A 20,632-nucleotide genomic window follows, 5' to 3' on the forward strand; every position below is an offset into this window, starting at 1 on the left:
TCCTGAAGGTAGATATTTTCTAATTAACCTGTTCAAAGATGTTATGACACATCTGGAGCAGTTGGGACTTGATTCCGGGCTTCCTGGCTCAGAGGTGGGGATACTACCACTGCACCACAAGGTCCCAAAGTTCCTGAGGGTAGTGTCCTCACCCCATTAAGTATCACAGTGGTCATTTATGCCTGGAGCCAAAGGACGTAGGTAGAGTTCTAAGTGAATACATTGCATCGGTGCTCACTAGTGAGAGGGATGACGTGGGTATAGAGATCAGGGAGAAGGGCTGTGTTATGATTAAAGAAATCAGCACAGAGAGTGAAGATTCTGAGTGATCTGGCAAGCTTAGAAGTACATAACTCTCCAGGACCAGATGAAGTGTATCCCAAGATGTTGATTGAGGCAAGAGAGAAAATAGTAGCAGTGTTACCAATAATTTTGAATACAGCCCTGGCCACAGAACGGACACTAGAAGAATGGAGGACATCTATTGTGGTTCTGTTTTTCAAGAAAGGAACATAAGATAAACCTGGAAACTACAGGCTGAGCAGACTACCTTTAGTGGTTGGGAAATTATTGATTGCAATTCAGAGGGACAGAATTAATCTGCACTTGGAGATTAATCATGAATCATCAGCATGCTTTTGTTAAGGGGAGAGGTCAGGTCTGACCAACCTTATTGAATTTTTCATAGTGGTAACTGGGTGTGTAGATCAGTGTAGTGTATTTTACTTGAATTTCAACAACACATTTGTTAAGGTTTCTAATGGGAGACTGAAAATTAAGGTAATGAGATCCAAGGAAGTTTGACTAATTGGATACAGAATTGGCTGAGTGACATGAAGAAGAAGGTAATAGTTGAGTTTTCTTTGACTGAACATCTGTATCAAATGGGGTTCTGCAGAGATCACTTGAGGCCATTACTGTTAGACTTAAATGTAGGAGACAAAGACAGAACCCACCCCCCGGTCCTCATCTTCCACCCCACCAACCTCTGCATAAACCGCATCATTCTCTGACACTTGCACCACCTACGAATGTACCCCACCACCAGGGATGTATTTCCCTCCCCAACCTTACCTGATTACTGCAAAAACCATTCGCTCTGTGACTACCTGGTCAGGACCACGCCCCCCCAACAACCTCCCCTCCCCTCCTGGTACCTTACCCTGCTACCGCAGGAATTACAAAACCTGCGCCCATACCTCCCACCTCACCTCCATTCAAGGCCTCAAAGGAGCCTTCCACATCCATCAAAGTTTCATCTGCACTTCCACAAATGTCATTTATTGCATCCGTTGCTCCCGATATGGTCTCCTTTACATTGGGGAGTCTAGACGCCTTCTCGTAGAGTGCTTCAGGGAACATCTCCTAGACACCCACACCAATCAACCCCACCGTCCTGTGGCCGAACATTTCAACTCCCCCTCCACTCTGCCAAGGACATACAGGTCTTGGGGCTCCTCACCGCCACTCCTTCACCACCTAACACCTGGAGGAAGATTGCTTCATCTTCCGCCTCAGAACCCTTCAACCCCAGGGCATCAATGTGGACTTCACCAGTTTCCTCATTTCCCCTCCCCCCACCTTGCCCAAGTTCCAACTTCCAGCTTAACACCATCCTCATGACCTGTCCCACCTGTCAATCTTCCTTCACACCTATCCACTCCACCCTCCTCTCCAACCAATCACCTTTACCCCTTCCTCCATCCACTTATTGCACTCCCAGCTACCTTCTCCCCAGCCCCACCCCCTCCCATTTATCTCTCTGCACCCCCGAGGCTTCCAGCCTCATTCCTGATGAAGGACTCCTGCCTGAAACGTCGATTTTCCTGCCGCCCGGATGCTACCTGACCTGCAGTGCATTTCCAGCACCACTATAATCTTGACTTAAATGTAGGAGAGCTGAAAATGTGTTGCTGGAAAAGCCCTTCTTCAGGCTCATGCCTGAAACATCGATTCTCCTGTTCCTTGGATGCTGCCTGACCTGCTGTGCTTTTCCAGCAACACATTTTCAGCTCTGATCTCCAGTATCTGCAGTCCTCACTTTCTCCTTAAATGTAGGAGAGTTGATCAATATGCTGTGGATGATATGAAAATTGGTGGCGTGGTAAATAGGAGGTTAGCCTTAGAATACAAAAGGATATTGATGCCTGGTCAGTGGGAAATGAAATTCAATTCAGATAAATGTGATGTGATCAACCTGGGCAGGATGAACAAGGTAGACAATGGAATACATGATAAATGGTAGAAACACTGAGGATCAGAGGGACGTTGATGTGCATGTCCACCTGTTCCTTATGGTTTTGGGATAATTATTTAAAGTGGTTAGGAAGGGATATGGAATACTTGTCTTTATTGGGGAGGCATAGAGTTTAGGAACAGGGAGGTGATGCTGGAAATCTAGCTATAGCTTAACTAATGTTTTATGGAGTATTGTACAGTTCTGGATTCCACATATAGGAGGGATTTGGTTGCACTGGAGAGAGTACAGAGGAAGTTTACCAGGATGTTGCTTAGCCTGGAGAGTTTTAGTTATGAAAAGATCGCGGATAGACTAGTGTTATTTTCCTTAGAGCGGCAGAGACTGAAGGGGAGGGACATGATTGAGATGTATAAACAGGAAGATACCTTTCTGCTTGGTGGAAGGATCAATGACCAGGGGCACACCTTTAAAGTAGGGACAGGAGGTTTAGAAGGTGTGTGAAAGAGTTCTTCCTCACACGGAGTGGTGTGAATCTGGAACTCGCTGACTATAAGGGTGCTAAGGCAGAAACCCTCACAAAAACATTTAAGTATTTAGATGTTCCAATGTGATGCCAAGGCATACAAGGCTTTGGGCAAGTGCTGGAAAATTGGACTACAATAATTAGTCTTTGGCCAGTGTAGATTCATTTGCAAAGGATCTTTGCTGTGCTGCAGACCTCTTGTTCTTGCTTAAAGTCTGAAATGTAGATATTAGCTGATGACTACACGATGTTTGCAACTTCTCTGATATTTATATAATCCATGTCCAAATGCAGCTAAAGCTGGACATAACTGGGCTTGGGCTGACAAGTAGCAACTAACATTTTTACCAGGCAGCGACTATATCCAAGAGAAATTAACCAATGCCCCATGGCATTCAATGCCATTAACATCAAGGAATACCCAGCTATCAACATACTGGGTGTTACCATTGACCAGATACTGAACTGGGCTATCCATGTAAGTACATTGGCTACTAGAGCAGGTCGGAGGCTAGGAGTCCTGTTTCCCAAAGCCTGTCCACATATACAAGGCACATGAATGTGATGAAAATCTCTCCATTAAACTGGATGAGTGCAGATACAACAACACTCAAGAAGATTGACACCATCAAGGACATAGCAGCTGTTTGATTTACACCAAACCATCTGCAAACTTGATGCCCATATCCTTGAATTCTTGGGTTCCTGTTTCACTTTAATTTTTGGATGTCTCATAAGGAGGTTATTTGGAGACCAGGGCTACCATTTAAAAATGTGGCTTCCTCAGTGATGCAACACTCTGTCTGAATCTAAGTGTAGATTCAATGCAGATCATTCTTCTACTACGACTTGGAGGTGCCGATGTTGGACTGGGAATCCCATTGTCTATTTGACTATGGCCCTAGCAGAGAATGTTAAAAATCACACAATGCCAGGTTATTGTCCAACAGGTTTATTTGGAAGCAGTAGCTTTTGGAGCGCTGTTCCTTCATCAGGTGGTTGTGGAGGTTAAGATCATGCTCACAGAAGTAAATGAGCAAAATAAAATATAATTCTGCAAAAACAAATTCACCCCATAATTACATTTTACTTTGCTCAAAAACTGCATGAATCCATGTTAAACCATGTAAAACTATAAAAAGGGTTTGTCAGTCTGACATAGCATTGGGATACACTCAGACTTCATGTCTATTGTTTAAAAACCTGAGCTATCTTGAGAATGTAAGTTAAAAGAAGTTCTTTGGATTTATATATCAAAGAACAGAAACCAGCATATCCTATTAGAAAAGATGAAAGTTTAATCTGAGATTGTTTACTGTATCACATCTCCATGACACTGGACTCCTTTGGCTATACAGTTGACATTTTACTACTTTTTGAAGACTTTCCAACATGTGAGCTTGATCTTAATCTCCACAATCAACTGATGAAGGAGCGGTGCTCCAAAAGCTAGTACTTCAAAATAAACCTGTTGGACTAAAACCTGGTGTTGTGTGATTTTTAACATTCTTTGCTAGGACCATAGTCAAATAGACAATGGGCTTCTTGAAAATAAGGTTCTGATTCTTGGATCAGTCTGAGAGAGCTTTGCTATGAACAATTGGAGCAGGCAAGGGGTGAATGTGATGGACATTGGAAGAATGGCGGCAGTATCCTGAGAGGGAAGACAGAAGATATTGAACAGGAGGAACATCACCTCCTTCATTGCGATAGAATCTTGTAGCATAAGGCTTGACAAGAAAGATGGGATTTAGTTAACATTACATCCAAAGGATCTGAACTAGGTGTAGTGATCATTCCTTGACTGTAAATTTGTTGCTTCTTGAAGGGACTGCTTTTTTATGCTCCAAGTTTTTTTTGCTTTTCATGCTGTTCAATACAAGCTGACATTTTACCACTTTTTGAAGACTTTCCAACATGTGAAGAATCCCACACTGAATAATTACAAGATATTAGACTTGGCATTGGGGCAAGAGTAGCACTCCCTGAGATGAGATTATTAAATGGTATGGTGTTATATCTGGGTGTAGCTTCATTCTTGTAGCTACAGTTGCTGATAGATGATGTAAGGTAGCAGTGCACTTACAAATAATATTTTGTTTCTAATGAAGTATCACATATGCCAATTATATGCCTTCAGATACTGTTCTTTTTCAATTCCCTCCCATTATGTGCGCTGTGAGAAGTTATTCATGACTAGCAGCAATTGACAGCTAAGCAATCCCAGAAGAACCCTCATTGGCTAGTACTTCTGCCATTGGTGATTACAAGATAGCTTGAGTGGAGTGCCATAAGAGGTGTGGTGCATACATAATAAGGTGAGAGCAGATTATTTCATGAGAACACAAGAGTTCATGAAAAGAAGCCTTCTGTGAAATTTCTCAGTTTCCTTTGGTAAAGTTTAGCCCTACTTATTTTCCTTGGGCTTTGAAATTTCAGTGTCTTTATTCAAGGATTAAGTTAGAAATTAAATATACTTTATGCATTTTTTCTTCAGCTTGATATACTTAAATTAAGCATGGATAACCTGTTTAAATGTTGAATTTAAAAGAAACCTATTCCAGTTCATCTGACCTACATTCCAATAATTTCAAGCAGCACAAAGATGAAATACTGTAACATGGAGAGAAACAATTTGAGTATCCACTCAGAAAAGTGAACAATAAAATGTTTCAACTTGTATATGAACTAAAAGACTATCAAAGATAGGGCAGATGTGTATTTGAGCCAACTAGATAGAACAACAGTTGTTGAGCATGGATTGAACAAAAAGGAAAAATAAACAAAGGGCCACATTGGTTCATAGTGCAGAACCAGGGCCAAAACTGGGTGAGGAAGACAATTAGACAGAGCACAGAGGATATCTGAAGTTTCAGGAGTGGTACAAGACTGACTACAGTATAAGGCATGAAGAATGAAATAAGACAAAATGTCCAGGGGACCCAAGGTGCTGAAACACTATATTTGCCAGCAAGCTTGCAGTCTGACAAGTTTCTATAGTGGTTCTCATTAAAAATGTAGACAAAATCATTTTTAATGAAGTGGTATTGCAGGAATTTTCTGAGATTCTAGATTTAGGGTTTTGATCCCAACTGATGTTGCTGGACAAGTGAAATCTTAGAATAAGAGCTGGCTCGATAGACTACATTTTGGTTTTAACAAGGTGATGGTCTTTTACTGAACAGCATACACTCAATGCTTCAGATTGGAATTTCACCACAATAGTTACTCACATGAAGGAAATGTAGTTAAAATAGTTTAAAAGAAATCCTGTTTCAAAAGTAAAAATGCTATCCCACTAATCCCAACAGCATCCCATACAGTACTGAAATATCAGAGAGAATTCTCTTCTAGTATCACATAGGATTTGACTTAGCTGTGGCTTAACTTCCCAGTCACAATAAGCTCATCCTCTTCCTTGATTCATCATGTAACCAAGGTTAAATTTTCTGAGCTTCAAACAAGTCCCGCAGCATTTTAACCAAACACATCTGGTCTGTAAACTTCAATTAAACTCCATGACACAGAAGTAACCTCATTTAAAATTGTTTTAAAAATTAGCCTTATTCCAAAGAGCAATTGCTTTGTACATCCAGCTTCAGTTAAGAAATTTCCAGAACTGCTCAATATGGGCCTTAGCACAAGCCCACATTTCCTGAATCTTTTCTGAAAGCTAAATGCTGTACTTTGTGTGCTCAAACTTTCTCTGCCCTGATTAAATGGTAAATAAAATTCATTTTTCATTTCAATTACTTTAAAGATTGAAAAACAGCAGCAGTATGTTTCCTTCATTGTATTCAGAAGCAAAAACCAATGCTGACTTCTTTCTCTTCAAAGGATTTATCATGTCATTTTGACTAATATCCACTCTCACAGTATGGATAAAATATTTGAGGATCTTTATTTTAGCACAACAATGATACTGTGTCTATCAATTGGGAAAACCGTGCTACTTTTTATCACGTTCACAGAGATATGACGGAAGTGGTCCACATTAAAGACCGAAAGGAGGTAATTCATGAAATGAAATATTCTCCAGATGGATCTTACCTTGCTGTAGGTTCAAATGATGGTCTGGTTGACATCTACGCAGTTTCACAACGATACAAAAAAGTTGGAGAATGCAGCAAATCATCAAGTTTCATTACACACATTGACTGGTCTATTGATAGTAAACATTTACAGGTCAATGATGGTGCTGGAGAAAGACTATTTTACAAAATGCCATGTAAGTACTGATCTTTTTCTCCCTTATTTGGAAATGCATGCCTTCATCTATGCCGTGTTATAGTTCTTTCATTTCTGTATAGTCATAGTAAAGCTGCTCATGAAAATAATAAGTGGTTATTGACCTGTTAAATACAGTTTCAAATGACTCATGCAATTCCTGTTAAAGAAAAATTACATTTATAGTTTCGAGCAAATTGTGCAATGTCTTGCAAAGACAAGGTGCCACTGGCAACTTCCTGCATGCTCACCAATATATGAACCAGTTACTGTTGATGATGCTGGCTTGTCCTCTGCCTATCTGAAGTAGCTGATCATGGACGATCAGGACATAAGCTGATGTCAATCGTGAATGCATTGTAAGAATATCGAGAATGGATAGTAAATATGTAAACACTATTTAGGCATTCCAGAGATTAACTTTTAATTTTGTCCCTTGTTACTCATACACCCCTTAACAGAAAGTCTTTCTTGGTCCTTTCATATGTTGTTGGTTTCAATGTGGACCATGAAAGGCAGATTCTTCCCCTCCTGTTCCAAGTTCAGTTCCAGGCTTGAGGAGATCTTCATAATCCTGGTAATGGACAAGCAACACTGCCTTTTGGGACTTGTGTGCTCTGCTGCAAAGAACAATGTCTATCTGTCTAACAATACTGTCCTTCATTATTGCATCAAGTTAACTTTTTTTCATCTCCCACAAAAAACCTTGAATATCCCTGGATTGTTGAACTGTGGTCAGTTTACATCTCTTCCCTTCAGTTGCTAGTCTTGTCTACACAAGCTGACTAAAGTTGAATCTGCTGGACAATGCAGGTGTTAAGATTCGAGTGTGTGGTGCTAGAAAAGCACAGCAGGTCAGGCAGCATCCGAGGAGCAGGAGAATCAAACTTACAGGCAAGAGCGGCCTCATTCCTGATGAAGGATTCTTGCCCGAAATGTCAATTCTCCTGCTTCTCTGATGCTGCCTGACCTGCTGTGCTTTTCTAGCACCACACTCTCAATTATGATCTCCAGCATCTGCAGTTCTCACTTTCTCCTCATGCAGGGGCTAAGACTGTTTCAACCTTATAGATTCCCAGACCTGCAATGCCTATATTCTCATTCTCCTGGCTTTGGTTCAAGGGCAAATCTATATTACCATACCTAGAGATGTAACTGCCTTCTGAAGTAAAACGCCCAAGTAATTTCCTCCCTTGCCTGGTTAAAGGTTGGGGTCTTGCTCATCACCTCCTAAATCGATATTTGTTAAGCAGCAGACAGTTAACACAGGTATGATTACAATGGATTACTTGGGTGTTCACCACATTATAGTACTGTACATCACTTGGCTATTATTTAATTGTTTTTATTTAAATATTTGCTTGGTCGTGTATAACTTAAACACTGTTAAAAAGAGTCAAGAAGTTGAAGCTTTTCATCTTACATTCATCAGAACTAGAATGAAAGAAACCAGATTTGAATAAATAACATTAATTTAAACAAAGTGAGGGGCTAATTGGGAGAGCCATTTTTGGTGTGGTGATGCAGCAGAAACAGTTAACTGTCAATTTTAATTCACAAACTATGTTATTGACTGTAATTTGTTTGGGAATTGCCTTGGGAATGTAACAGAATTGAGAGATCCATGACAGCATTTCTTTTTGCTACCCCCATTTTACCTTGCTACACCCCAAACCTCCAATCAAAAGATGCAGTGTATATACAAATTTGTTCTGCCTAAAACAGGGTCCTGTTTGATGATATATGTAGCTTCTAGTGACCACAAATGTATCACACTGTAAGTCCAGCTGATGGTCTCAGATTGGTTTTGTATTCTGATTTTTTTTTGGCACAGTCTGAATTATTTAAATGTTGTTCAGTAGCAGAACCTGATCTGATGTTGGTCTTAGTATTCTGAAGGCCTCACCATATAGTTGATGAATCATCTTCATTTTGAAACATCACCTTAAGTAAGCACTGAGAGACTCCTGTTGAAAGATTTCAATGTCCATCAAGAAGAATAACTCAAAAGCACAACTACTGACCAAGTTCACTGCACCCTAAAGATTGTTTTTGTTAAGTGGGTCTGTGTCAGGTGGTGAGGGAACCAACAGAAGGTAAATATCTCTTTGACCTCAATCTCACCAAGCTACCTGTTACAGATGTGTCCTTTGATGACAGACCTTGTCAGTACAAGTGATCACCACAGTCCTTTTGGTGATGTAATCTGACTTCACAGTCGACCTTAAGGCACAGGAGCAGGAGTTAGTCATTCAGCTCATTTGGAGAAAGTGAGGACTGCAGGTGCTGGAGATCAGAACTGAAAATGTGTTGCTGGAAAAGCGCAGCAGGTCAGGCAGCATCCAAGGAGCAGGAGAATCGACATTTCGGATATGAGCCCTTCTTCAGGAATGAAGAAGGGCTCATGCCCGAAACATCGATTCTCCTGCTCCTTGGATGCTGCCTGACCTGCTGCGCTTTTCCAGCAACACATTTTCAGCATTCAACTCATTGGGTGTGCTGTAACATTCAATAAGATCATGGCTGATTTGAATCATTAACTCCACTTGCCTATCTTTTCTCCATAGCTCTTAATTTGCTTACAGATTACAAATCTGTCTCTCGGCCTTTAACATAGTTAATGACCCATGATACATAGCCCTCCACAATAACGAATTCACTACCCACTGAGATGAAATTCCTCCTCATCTCTATCCTAACTGGGCAATTCCTTACTCTGAGATTATGCCCTCTAGTACTAGATCTTCCAAAAAGGAAAACAACCTCTCTGCATCTACCCTCTCGAGCTTGCTAAGAATTTTTGTGCATTTCATTAAGGACTCCTCTCATTCTTCTTAACTTCAATGAGTACAATACAACTTACTCACCCTTTCATAACGTTTGAATTCACATAACAACAGATTCAAGAACAGCTTCTTCCCCCATTATCAGATTTTTGAATGGACTTCTCAAATGTTGATGTTGATCTCTCTCTCTCTCTCTGTGCATCTTTTCTGCTGCCGTAACATTGTATACTGCACTCTATTCTGATACCCTGAAATAATTTGTACAGTGCAATCTGCCTGTATAGCATGCAAAACAACATTTTTCACTGTATCTCGGTACATTTACAATGATAAATCCAACTCAAACTCGTAAAGCAGTACCTCTGTACCTGTGTTCAACATGATGAATCTTCTTTAGACTATCTCTAATGTCAACTAGGAGAAAGTGAGGACTGCAGATGCTGGAGATCAGAGCTGAAAAATGTGTTGCTGGAAAAGTACAGCAGGTCAGGCAGCATCTAAAGAGCAGGAGAATCGACGTTTCGGGCATAAGCCTGAAGAAGGGCTTATGCCCGAAACGTCGATTCTCCTGCTCCTTGGATGCTGCCTGACCTGCTGCGCTTTTCAAGCAACACATTTATCTCTAATGTCAGTACATCTTTCTTTGGATAAAGTCACAAATTGTTCAAAATTCCAGTTGTGGTCTAACCAGTGCCTTGTACAGATTTTTCATCCTTTTTTTAAAATACTCCAATCGCTTTGGAATACGAGGCAACATTCCATTTGCCATCCCTATTACTTGCTGACTTTCTGTGCTGACATGTTGACATTTATGCATAAGGACTTCAAATTCCCTCTATGCTGCATGGTGGCACAGTGGTTAGCACTGCTGCCTCACAGCGTCAGAGAGCCGGGTTCAATTCCCACCTCAGGCGACTGACTGTGTGGAGTTTGCACGTTCTCCCCGTGTCTGCGTGGGTTTCCTCCGGGTGCTCCGGTTTCCTCCCACGGTCACAAAGATGTGCAGGTCAGGTGAATTGGCCATGCTAAATTGCCCGTAGTGTTAGTTAAGGGGTAGATGTAGGGGTATGGGTGGGTTGCGCTTCGGCGGGGCGGTGTGGACTTGTTGGGCCGAAGGGCCTGTTTCCACACTGTAAGTAATCTAATCTAATCTAATCTTTCTCCAATATACAGCTCTTCCATTCTTCCTGCCAAAAGTGCATAACCTCACATTTTCCCATGTTATATTCTACTGACAAGTTTTTGTCCACTTGTTTAATCTGCCTACATCTCTTTGCAGACTCTATTGTCCTCATAAATTGCCTTCCCACCTTTTTTTTTAACCCTTAATTTGGTTATATAGTATTTTGACTTCCTTCATCCAAGTCATTTATTTATATTATAAGTAATCAAGGCTCCAGCATTGATTCCCTGTGGTTCTCCAATCGTTACAGTCTACTAGCCTGAAAATGTCCCCTATTAATGCAACTCTTTGTCTTCTGTTAGTCAGCCAGTTCTCCATCCATGTTAATATACTATCAAACGCTTTCTAGAAATCCAAATATACCCAATGCTACCCTGCTTGTTGCTTATTAATTCTGCTTGTTAATTTCTCAAAGAATGGGCATTATTGCCCCCAACCCCTTTTTGTTTGAAGCCATGCTGACTCTGCTTGGTTATATTACATATTAATAAATGTTGTAACATTAGATTATTTTATCACAGACTCTAATATTCCCCAATTACGGATATTTAGCCTTTTGCCTGTTTTCATCTTTTGAATAAAGCTGTTGGAGGATTGAAAAACTGTCATTTTTCCAGAATCTGAATATTCTTGGTTGATTACAACCAGTGCATCCATCATCTCTGCTACTGTTACTTATTAATATCCTAGAATGCATCCCATCAGATCCAAACAGCTTATCAGCCTTTAGCCTCATTAATTTCACTAATGGTATATGTTCTATTTATTCCCCCACCACACCTTTGTTTTTCCCATTTGATTTTGTATTGTTGGAATATTATTAGTATCTTTTCCTGTGAAGGTTGATGCAAAATATTTATTAAATTCCTCTGCCAGTTCTTGGTTCCGCATTATTATTTCCTTTCCTTCATTATCTAAGGACCTGTGTTCATTTGAGCCTCTTTTTGATATATATGAAGTTCTTGCTGACTGTCTTGATATTACTTGAAAATTTACTCTCAATGTTTGTTTTCTTCCGTTTTTTTGCTCATCTTTTGTTGGTTTTAAAACTCTCAATCCTCGAGCTTACCATTAATCTTTGATGCATTGCATTTTTACTTTACTTTCAGTTGGTTGCTATCTTTGACTTCCATGGTTGGCTTATTCCTTTCCTCAAATCCTTCTTTCTTAGTGAAATATATCTTTATGGGCCAAGACCTATTTTCTTCAACTATCTTTGCTACTAAGCTTCTTTCCATTCAACTCCAGCTAACTCCACCATTATTCCTTTATAATTACCCTTATTTTGTTTAGTTGGATCTTTGATTCTGAAATCTCTATTAAACCTGCCTCCATGCACATCACTAGATCCAAAATAACTTGATCTACATTGTTCTAAGAAACTGTCTGGAACACCATTGAATTCTTCCTTTGCCAATGCAAGGAAAAGCTACCTCTGCCTATTTAACTTGCCCAATCTACATGACGATTAAAGTCACCAAACAAACGTTCATTTCAGGTTTTGTTGTGTTGGAGAAGGATCTTAAAGAGTGGTTTGAGTCCCGTATACAGAAGCAAAAACTGATCTTTATTCTGAGCTCCTTGTTCATTATAGTGTGGAAGAAGTCTCTAGGATTTTTCTAATAAAGTATAAGATACTTATACATATCATGTTACAATGGTTACATACAATATTGACATCAGTGCTTACCACGTCTTCTCTGGCCTAAACATTGAATCCTGTGAATACACGTTCACTCATGGACAGCTTTTTGGTCAACCCTAGGTCCTTCCATCATTGCCAGACTCCCATCACCTGTCCTTGGGCTCTTACAATATATTGTATTGACTACATTTTAAACACTAGTTGGTTTGTTCCTTCCCAGACATCTGCCATCTGTATCATATATTTGCTTATTACTAATGACTTTTTAAATTCTGTTCGCAATTTATAATTTTGGGTAACCTTAGTTCAGAAGATTAGAAAAGGATGTTAATTTTGATTAATTGTTATAAAAGTTTGTAACATTAACTCTAATATAAAGTTATTTATAAAGTTACACCTTATATTACAATTTTGTGACAAAGTTGACAATTTTGGAAGCAGCTTCCCTCTTACCCAACTTTAAAAATTCAAACACAGTTTCTCTGAGCGGCTGCCATTTACAACTTCTTCTGTTTGCATCCTGCAAAATGTTCTAAAACAGATGTTTGATACTAGGATGGATTTATTGTCATTCCTTTAAACACTTTTCATACTAACTGTCTTTACTATTCAAATCCAAATGAAATTTATCACTTTTACAGCTTTAGCAAATCATTTTTTAAATAAAGCTAATTTAGATTCTTTAAGGTTCATGGGGACATGGCCTCTTTCTCCTTTCTCTTATCATTTTTCTCTGCCAATCTTCCCTTGTACTTTAGGCTGTTTGTGAGAAAGCAGCTATTATTTATTTTCTCAAGGTCATGATGACCGTATTTCCCAATTGTTTCAGCCCCCCTTTGTCTCTTGGTACTCTTACTAGATTATCTTCTCATACCTTTTTGTTGTTCTAACCTTCCTGCTGATGGAGAAAAGGTTTCTCCAAGGGTGTATATCGAAACTAGTATCTGCATCCAAGGCTGACTGCCTACAGAAGTCTAATTAAATTTACCAATGTCGAATACATTTAAACTACTGTTATTGTATGAATATATGTGTCTACTCTAAAATGTAATTATAATTATTTAAAATGCCTCATTTAAGGTAGGTCAAGCTTTCCCTTTCCATTTCATAATAAAATAGGACATTTTAAATCAGATGGTTTTCATCTGAGCTGCCTTATCAGAGCCTTACTGTCTGCATTCTAGCTCTATCTTACTAAGACTCAGAGGCATTTTGTTGTTTGTCAGTGAAGTCCATGATTTGAGCTCTATAAATGCTGCATCAGCTACAATTTCTTTGACCATCTCATGTCAGTTTGAAACAAACCCTACAGGAGGCCATTTTGTTACATTCAGCCATGGTCAGATATAACGTGTCCGACCCTACAGTTACTGTTAGAGTCCCTTATACATGACTCCTACCAGTGTCTTTTTGCTCTTGTTATTTCTTATCTCGATCCACATGGATTCTAAACCATGCCATAGAGTCATCTTGCTATCAATTATTACATCCAATATTAACAAAGCTGCCCCAACACCTTTCCTTCATACCTGCCCTTTTTAAAAAGTCATATACCCCTGAATATTTTACCCCCAGTTTTGATCTCCTTTGTAACCATGTCTATAAAGGCTACAAGATCATATCCATTTACCTCTCTTTGTGCTATTAATCAGTTTATTCTAAATGCTACATGCATTCGAGTAAAGAACCATTAATTTTTGCTGTTTTACCATTTTTACTGAATTGCTGCTATGTTTGCACCATTTGTCCCTTATTGTCCCATTCTGGGCATATTGTCAATCATTTAATGTAACATTAGCATGCTAAATTTGGAAAATTCAAGTAGTTTTGCAATTCAAAGCAGGTATCCTTGAACGATTGTCAGCCATAATTGTGTTCAATCACAATCTGTAATCCCAAAACCCAGCATATCCCCTGCTGTGCCACGACAAGCAAAAGCCAAAGTATCAACTCTGATTCAAAAAAGCGAGCAGGAAGGCATGAAAGGAGCAGCACCAAGCAACCTGGTGAAGATATATCACAAAACTAGTTACATGCCAAGCAGCATCCAATAGACAGGCTAAGTGGCTCCATAAACCAACATGTCAAAGTCTGCATTCCTGTCACATCAACATTGTTGTGAATGTTGATGGACAATGGAACAAGCAGGATGAGAATTTCCACAATATGATTTTCAATGATGTGAGCCCAGCAAATCAGAAGGGATGGGTAATAAATGCTAGTCTAGCCATTGATGCCCATATGTCATAAGCCACATACTGGCAAATCCTGTCTTGATGTCAGGACTGCTGCATTCATCGTGTATTTCTCCTGGAATTCAGCACTTCTGTTCATGTTTAGATGAAGACTGTAATCCTTTCAGGATCTGAGTGCCCTACCAAAAATCAAACTGGGCATTCCTTACCATGTTTTGCTAGTTAAATACTGCTTAATAGCACTTAATAGCACTTAATAACACCTTCCATTACTTTACTAATGGCTGAGATTAAACTGGGTCTAAGCCAGATTGTTTCTTGTGGTAAGTCTTCAGCACTAAAGCTGGGATGTTGTCAGAGGCCACTCCTGAGACAAGCATTCAGAAGTAGGATTGACCAAAGTTATTTAAAGACTCACCATCTGAAGTCATTGTGACTTAATCATGCACAGCAAAGTTAGTTGAGGGCTCTTGTGGTACAGTGGTACTGATTTTATCTCTGAGCTATGAGACCGGGTTTCAAGTCCCCCTGTCATAACATCGCTGAACAGGTTGATTTTAAAATATCCACAGTCACATTGTTGGAAGCTAATGCTGAGTTTCTGGAGACTTTTGGAGGCTTCCGTTGACCACAAAGAGGTAAGTGATGACATTGCCTAAATTTAGGGTGTAGGTTTGCTCGCTGAGCTGTAGGTTTGATATCCAGACATTTCATTACCTGGCTAGGTAACATCATCAGTGGCGACGTCCAAGTGAAGCGAAGCTGTTGTCTCCTGCTTTCTATTTATATCTTTCTCCTGGATGGGGTTCCTGGGGTTTGTGATGATGTCATTTCCTGTTCGTTTTCTGAGGGGTTGATAGATGGCATCTAGATCTATGTGTTTGTTTATGGCGTTGTGGTTGGAGTGCCAGGCCTCTAGGTATTCTCTGGCATGTCTTTGCTTAGCCTGTGGTGGTTTTTTTCATCCATGTGTAGGGCTACGAGGGAGAGAGGGTCGTGTCTTTTTGTGGCTAGCTGGTGTTCGTGTATCCTGGTGGCTAACTTTCTTCCTGTTTGTCCTTCATAGTGTTTGTGGCAGTCCTTGCATGGAATTTTGTAGATGATGTTGGTTTTGTCCATGGGTTATACTGGGTCTTTTAAGTTTGTTACTTTTTGTTTGAGAGTGTTGGTGGGTTTGTGTGCTACTAGTTCCAAGGGGTCTTATTAGTCTGGCTGTCATTTCTGAAACTTCTTTGATGTATGTCCCATTTCGACTGGGACAACACATCTATCCTGGGACAGGCTAAGCAAAGACATGCCAGATAATTCCTAGAGGCCTGGCACTCCAACCCAAACGCCATAAACAAACACATGGATCTAGATGCCATCTATCAACCCCTCAGAAAATGAACAGGAAATGACATCACCACAAACCCCAGGAACCCCATCCAGGAGAAAGATATAAATAGAAAGCAGGAGACAACAGCTTCGCTTCACTTGGAGGTCGCCACTGATGATGTTATCTAGCCAGGTAATGAAATGTCTGGATATCAAACCTACAGCTCAGCGAGCAAACCTACACCCTAAACCTCAACCTGAGCTGCAAACCTTCACAAACCTTGCAAAAAATTGCCTAAATGATGACATTGCTTCCCATAGTTATGAGGATGGTAGTTGCACTCCCATATCTGTTCAACCTCAGCAGAATGTACCGAGCAGGCAGTTGTAAATGGAATTTCTTGTGTATTGAGAGGAGAATAAGGTTTCTTTTTAAAAAGGTACTCCCCTGAGATGCTCTTCTCACATTATCAGCATGTGCTGATATTAATGCATGAGGAGAAGTGCCTTTAGAGCCTTCATTAAAGAGGTGGTGACAATAGTTGTGACACCTCCTTCTTGGAGCTGCAAATCAAGGCTGGGATTTCCTTCCCAGTGGCTGGGGGGTTCACCCTCATCTCTTCTCTGCAATGGTAGTCCCTTTCAGCTGAGAGCAATGTGTTGTAATTTACAGTTCAGGACTATCCAGGAATGATAAAGGTATTCTACAGGAGAAGAGACGTCCTCCTTTTCTGTTAAAGGAGAGATGACCAAGATGAAAGAATGCATGTTTTCATCAGGATGGCATTCTTCTGGATGGTTTTGAGAACCATTAAATTCATGTAAATTTGGCTTTTTGGGATACCATTCAAGGAGGAGCAATATCAAATTATCTGGAATATGTTTTCATACCACAGGTCATCCACCTTCTATCTACAGACATTTCTGCATTTTCTTCAGTGTTCACTCACTTACCTAGTAGGAGATCCTTTTCAGCTGCATCAATGCAGCAACAGTTTCTGTTCTCTGTCCTTAATACTGGGGTGGATTTCATGATCCAGATAATCTGCAGATGGTTTACATAGCTGTATTGTTAGGGTTCAGTTACTCCAAAAGTGCATTTTTGATATATTCTTTGGTAGTCAATGATGTTTATAATGGGAAAGTGGAGAAGTTATTAGAAAACTACAAGTGCCATCCACAGAACCGTCAGTCTGTTATCACTGATTTTTTAATCAAGGAGCTGCTCCATTTATAAGTATAGTCAGGGACAGAAACATTAACTGAATGATGTCAGATTTGCTATCAATTATATACTGTTCTCAATTTCCTTTTCCATAGGGCACATATACAACACATGTGACCACTTATCACACCGAGAAGTATAACATGAACAGTAAATCTAGAACTGAAGACCTCCTGCCTTGACAGATAACGATTATCTAGTACATGAACAAACAGGCTCTGCATTGCCCAGGCAGATTATAAACTAACTTCTGGTGCCTGAATCACAAAATGACCTTCATCCTGACAATTTAACAGGCAGTTGTCAGTTCAACTATACCAAGATATTCTAACCCATTTGGTGTTGCCTATGGGTAGACTTCTGCATCACTACCTAGCATCTGTTACCATCTACTTATTCAGTACCCTAATAATTTCAGATTAGAAGCTGAATGACATTATCCTAAAAACTAAATTATATGCGATTCCTCCACTTCCCCTAATCCATTAGGGCAGCAAATGCAGTAGCTGTGCCAATAGGTGTGCTAAACATCCCATAGCAGATGCAGCTGGGAGGCCCTGTTTATATTTTATTGCCAGATGAATATAATTTTATATCAGAAAGCACCTAAACTACTACTTGCTCACCCTTTTGGTTGGAATGGAAACTTTTCCCCTAGCAACCATCCTTCTTACTCCTGTTTTTCCATTTAATCAATTTACTTCTACACGCCAGTATTATGAAAACATCTGCTGGTGCCCAAAATCTCCCCTACAGAACTCCAAGTATTTCCATCATGTGTTTTATGCATTGGGAAAAGCATTTTTAAAATTGAAATGGGATGACTTCACATTCTGATTGTAAATTAATTCCTCAATAAATGCAAGTGTTATTTCTGAACCAGTGGTCCTAGCACCGAATCCAGACTCACATTATCTACTTTTAATGCCATTGCAAGAGAAGAAAACATATGGAACAAATCTACATCTGAGCTTTTTAGATGGTTTTGTAAACTGTGGTTCTTTGATATCCTGAAATTAAACAATTTTCATTTATACAAAGGAGAAATCTCTCCAAACTGAGAGGTTACATTGTACATCATGTTTTAACAGATTTCAGATTAAAGGCTCAATTTATAAGGTGTTTATTTGACCATAATACCATCATTTGCACAGGATATCAATTGGTTTGGATTTTGCAGTCAGCAGAAATGAATAATCCATATTACTTAAACTTGCTTAATACTTATTGCAGACTTTGGGCACTAGTACATGTGATTATTAGAGACCTAAAGGAGTCTGGCACCTCCTCTATAGGTGACCTGGGACCTACATGTATAGGACAAACAGTTGTTTATCTATTTTACCATTCAGATTAAAAATTAGACTCAGTGACTAACCGAACATGTGTTTGGAACATTTAATTCACTGACAATATACAGAAAGCAAAATGAGGAAAGAAAGACAGGATTAAGAAATTAATAACAGGATGGTTGGAAAAATATTGTCTAGTTCATTCCTTCAGTGAGTATTGATAGAAATAATAGTGAAGCTGTTACAAACTCTAAACCAATATAACCTGTAAGTGTGGATCCTTTCCCACATTATAGTCCATCTGCTAAATATTTGCCCACTCCCTTCATCTATTTATTTCCAATATTCACTTCGCATATTCACTTCGCAACTTGCCTTCCTTTCTATGTCATCAGCAAATTTACCAATCTTACATACAGCCCTTTCATCTACCTGTTGATGTAGAATGTAACTATTTGAGGCTCCAACAATGATCCACTTGTTAATCTTGCCAACTCAAAAAAAAATGTATGCCTTTTCTATCTTTTCTTTTAGCTAACCAATCCTTTATCCATTTGAATACAATACTGCCTATATAATGAGCTCTTTTTCTAGGTAGTTACCTTTTGTTGTGGGATGTTATCAAATGCCTTCTGAAAATCTAAAAGCACCACATCCACAGAGTTTCTAAGTCTCTGCTATAACGTCCTTAATAGATTCTAGCATTTCCTTTTTAACAAATGTGGGCCAACTAGCCTGTAATGTCTTATTTTTGGAGTATCCTCTTGAATAGAGGATTTACAAAAAAAGTAGCAATCCATTTGGACACGTTGTGGCACACCTCTAGCAGGTGAGACTTGAACACTGATATTCTAGTCCAGAGATAGAGACAAATCAAGATGCATTTCAATTCCAATCTTATCCTGTTAGTAAATTAGAACTCTCAACATATGTTATCCCTTGTTATTACTGACTTTGCATTCTCTATTTCCAGTCTGATGTGACCTTTCCAGAATCTAAGGAATTTTGGAAAATGAAATGTTTATACAATCTCAGCTGCTTCTTTTAAGGTCCTAGAATGAAGTACATTAACTCCTTGGACTTGTCAGCTATTTGTTCCAGGCATGGTCTATCTTCATTCTTCCAGAGCAAATCCAATCTAGCCACCCATATCTGGATGCAGTTTGTTTCAACACATGATTTAAAATGATCAAAAATGCTTACGAATCCAGTCATATTGCTCCCACTAGAATATTCAAACTTCGGTCAGGTGTAGAAAACATCCAAAAACACATGGAAGTGGACCAACAGAAATATAAGAAGAAGAAGAAGAAGAAATTCATTAGTTAACCTTTTAAGTGGCCCTTGATTCCTTTTCAATAGCAGTAATGAGAAGTCCTTCGTTCCATTTAACATCATCTCCAGCTGTGTGTCTTACTCTTTGCAGGCTGTGAATAGTCATTAGGCACTTGCGGGCAAATCTTGTTAACAAGTTGGTGACCTGCACATTTTCTGTTAAAAGTGTGGGAAAGACATTTTGGACCCCATTTTCATTTTATGTGGTTGCCTGACAGCTTAAGGAAAAAGCATACCATGACCCAATTTAATCATCTATAGCTTTCGTCTTCCCAATATTTGTTTGGAGGAAATTTTTAGTACAGGACTGGATGTCAAGTAAAACATCTGAAAACAGGCCACGTCAAGGTAGTCAGAGGTGAAGTGGAGCTATGTATTATTAGCATGCATCTGCAACCTGCTGTAATTTTAATTATGTTACAAGCATACAAGTAATGTTTTTTTTGAAAGAGGGGGTGATGATGCAGGACCAGTAAAAGGTCAATACTGGTGTTTCTCTGGTTACAACTGGATACTGTATACAGGAAACAGCAGTTCCACTCAGATGGATGACAGATGATGCTTTGCTGGAATATGGTCAATTCTAGCTGCCAAAGGCTGCAGAAATATTTAGAATGAAGGATAGTATGCCAAGTCATACTCATGAAAATTTCAGTGGAAAGCTAGTTGGAGAGGTTCAGACATGACGTTGTGGGAAAGATGGG

The 20,632-nt window shown here is 39.4% G+C and overlaps 1 protein-coding gene across 4 annotated transcripts in view; it reads left to right on the forward strand.

The window, feature by feature from the left end:
• Positions 1–20,632, forward strand: part of LOC140483036 (echinoderm microtubule-associated protein-like 6) — a 544,931-nt gene that overhangs the window by 146,689 nt on the left and 377,610 nt on the right. For all 4 annotated transcript variants that reach the window (XM_072580923.1, XM_072580924.1, XM_072580925.1 and 1 more), the window contains one exon: positions 6,695–6,951. In XM_072580923.1, coding sequence (XP_072437024.1) covers positions 6,695–6,951 — 257 coding nt within the window. The remainder of the gene's footprint in view (positions 1–6,694; positions 6,952–20,632) is intronic.

The sequence above is a fragment of the Chiloscyllium punctatum genome, chromosome 11, assembly GCF_047496795.1.
Source record: "Chiloscyllium punctatum isolate Juve2018m chromosome 11, sChiPun1.3, whole genome shotgun sequence".
NCBI classification, from domain to species: Eukaryota; Metazoa; Chordata; class Chondrichthyes; order Orectolobiformes; family Hemiscylliidae; genus Chiloscyllium; species Chiloscyllium punctatum.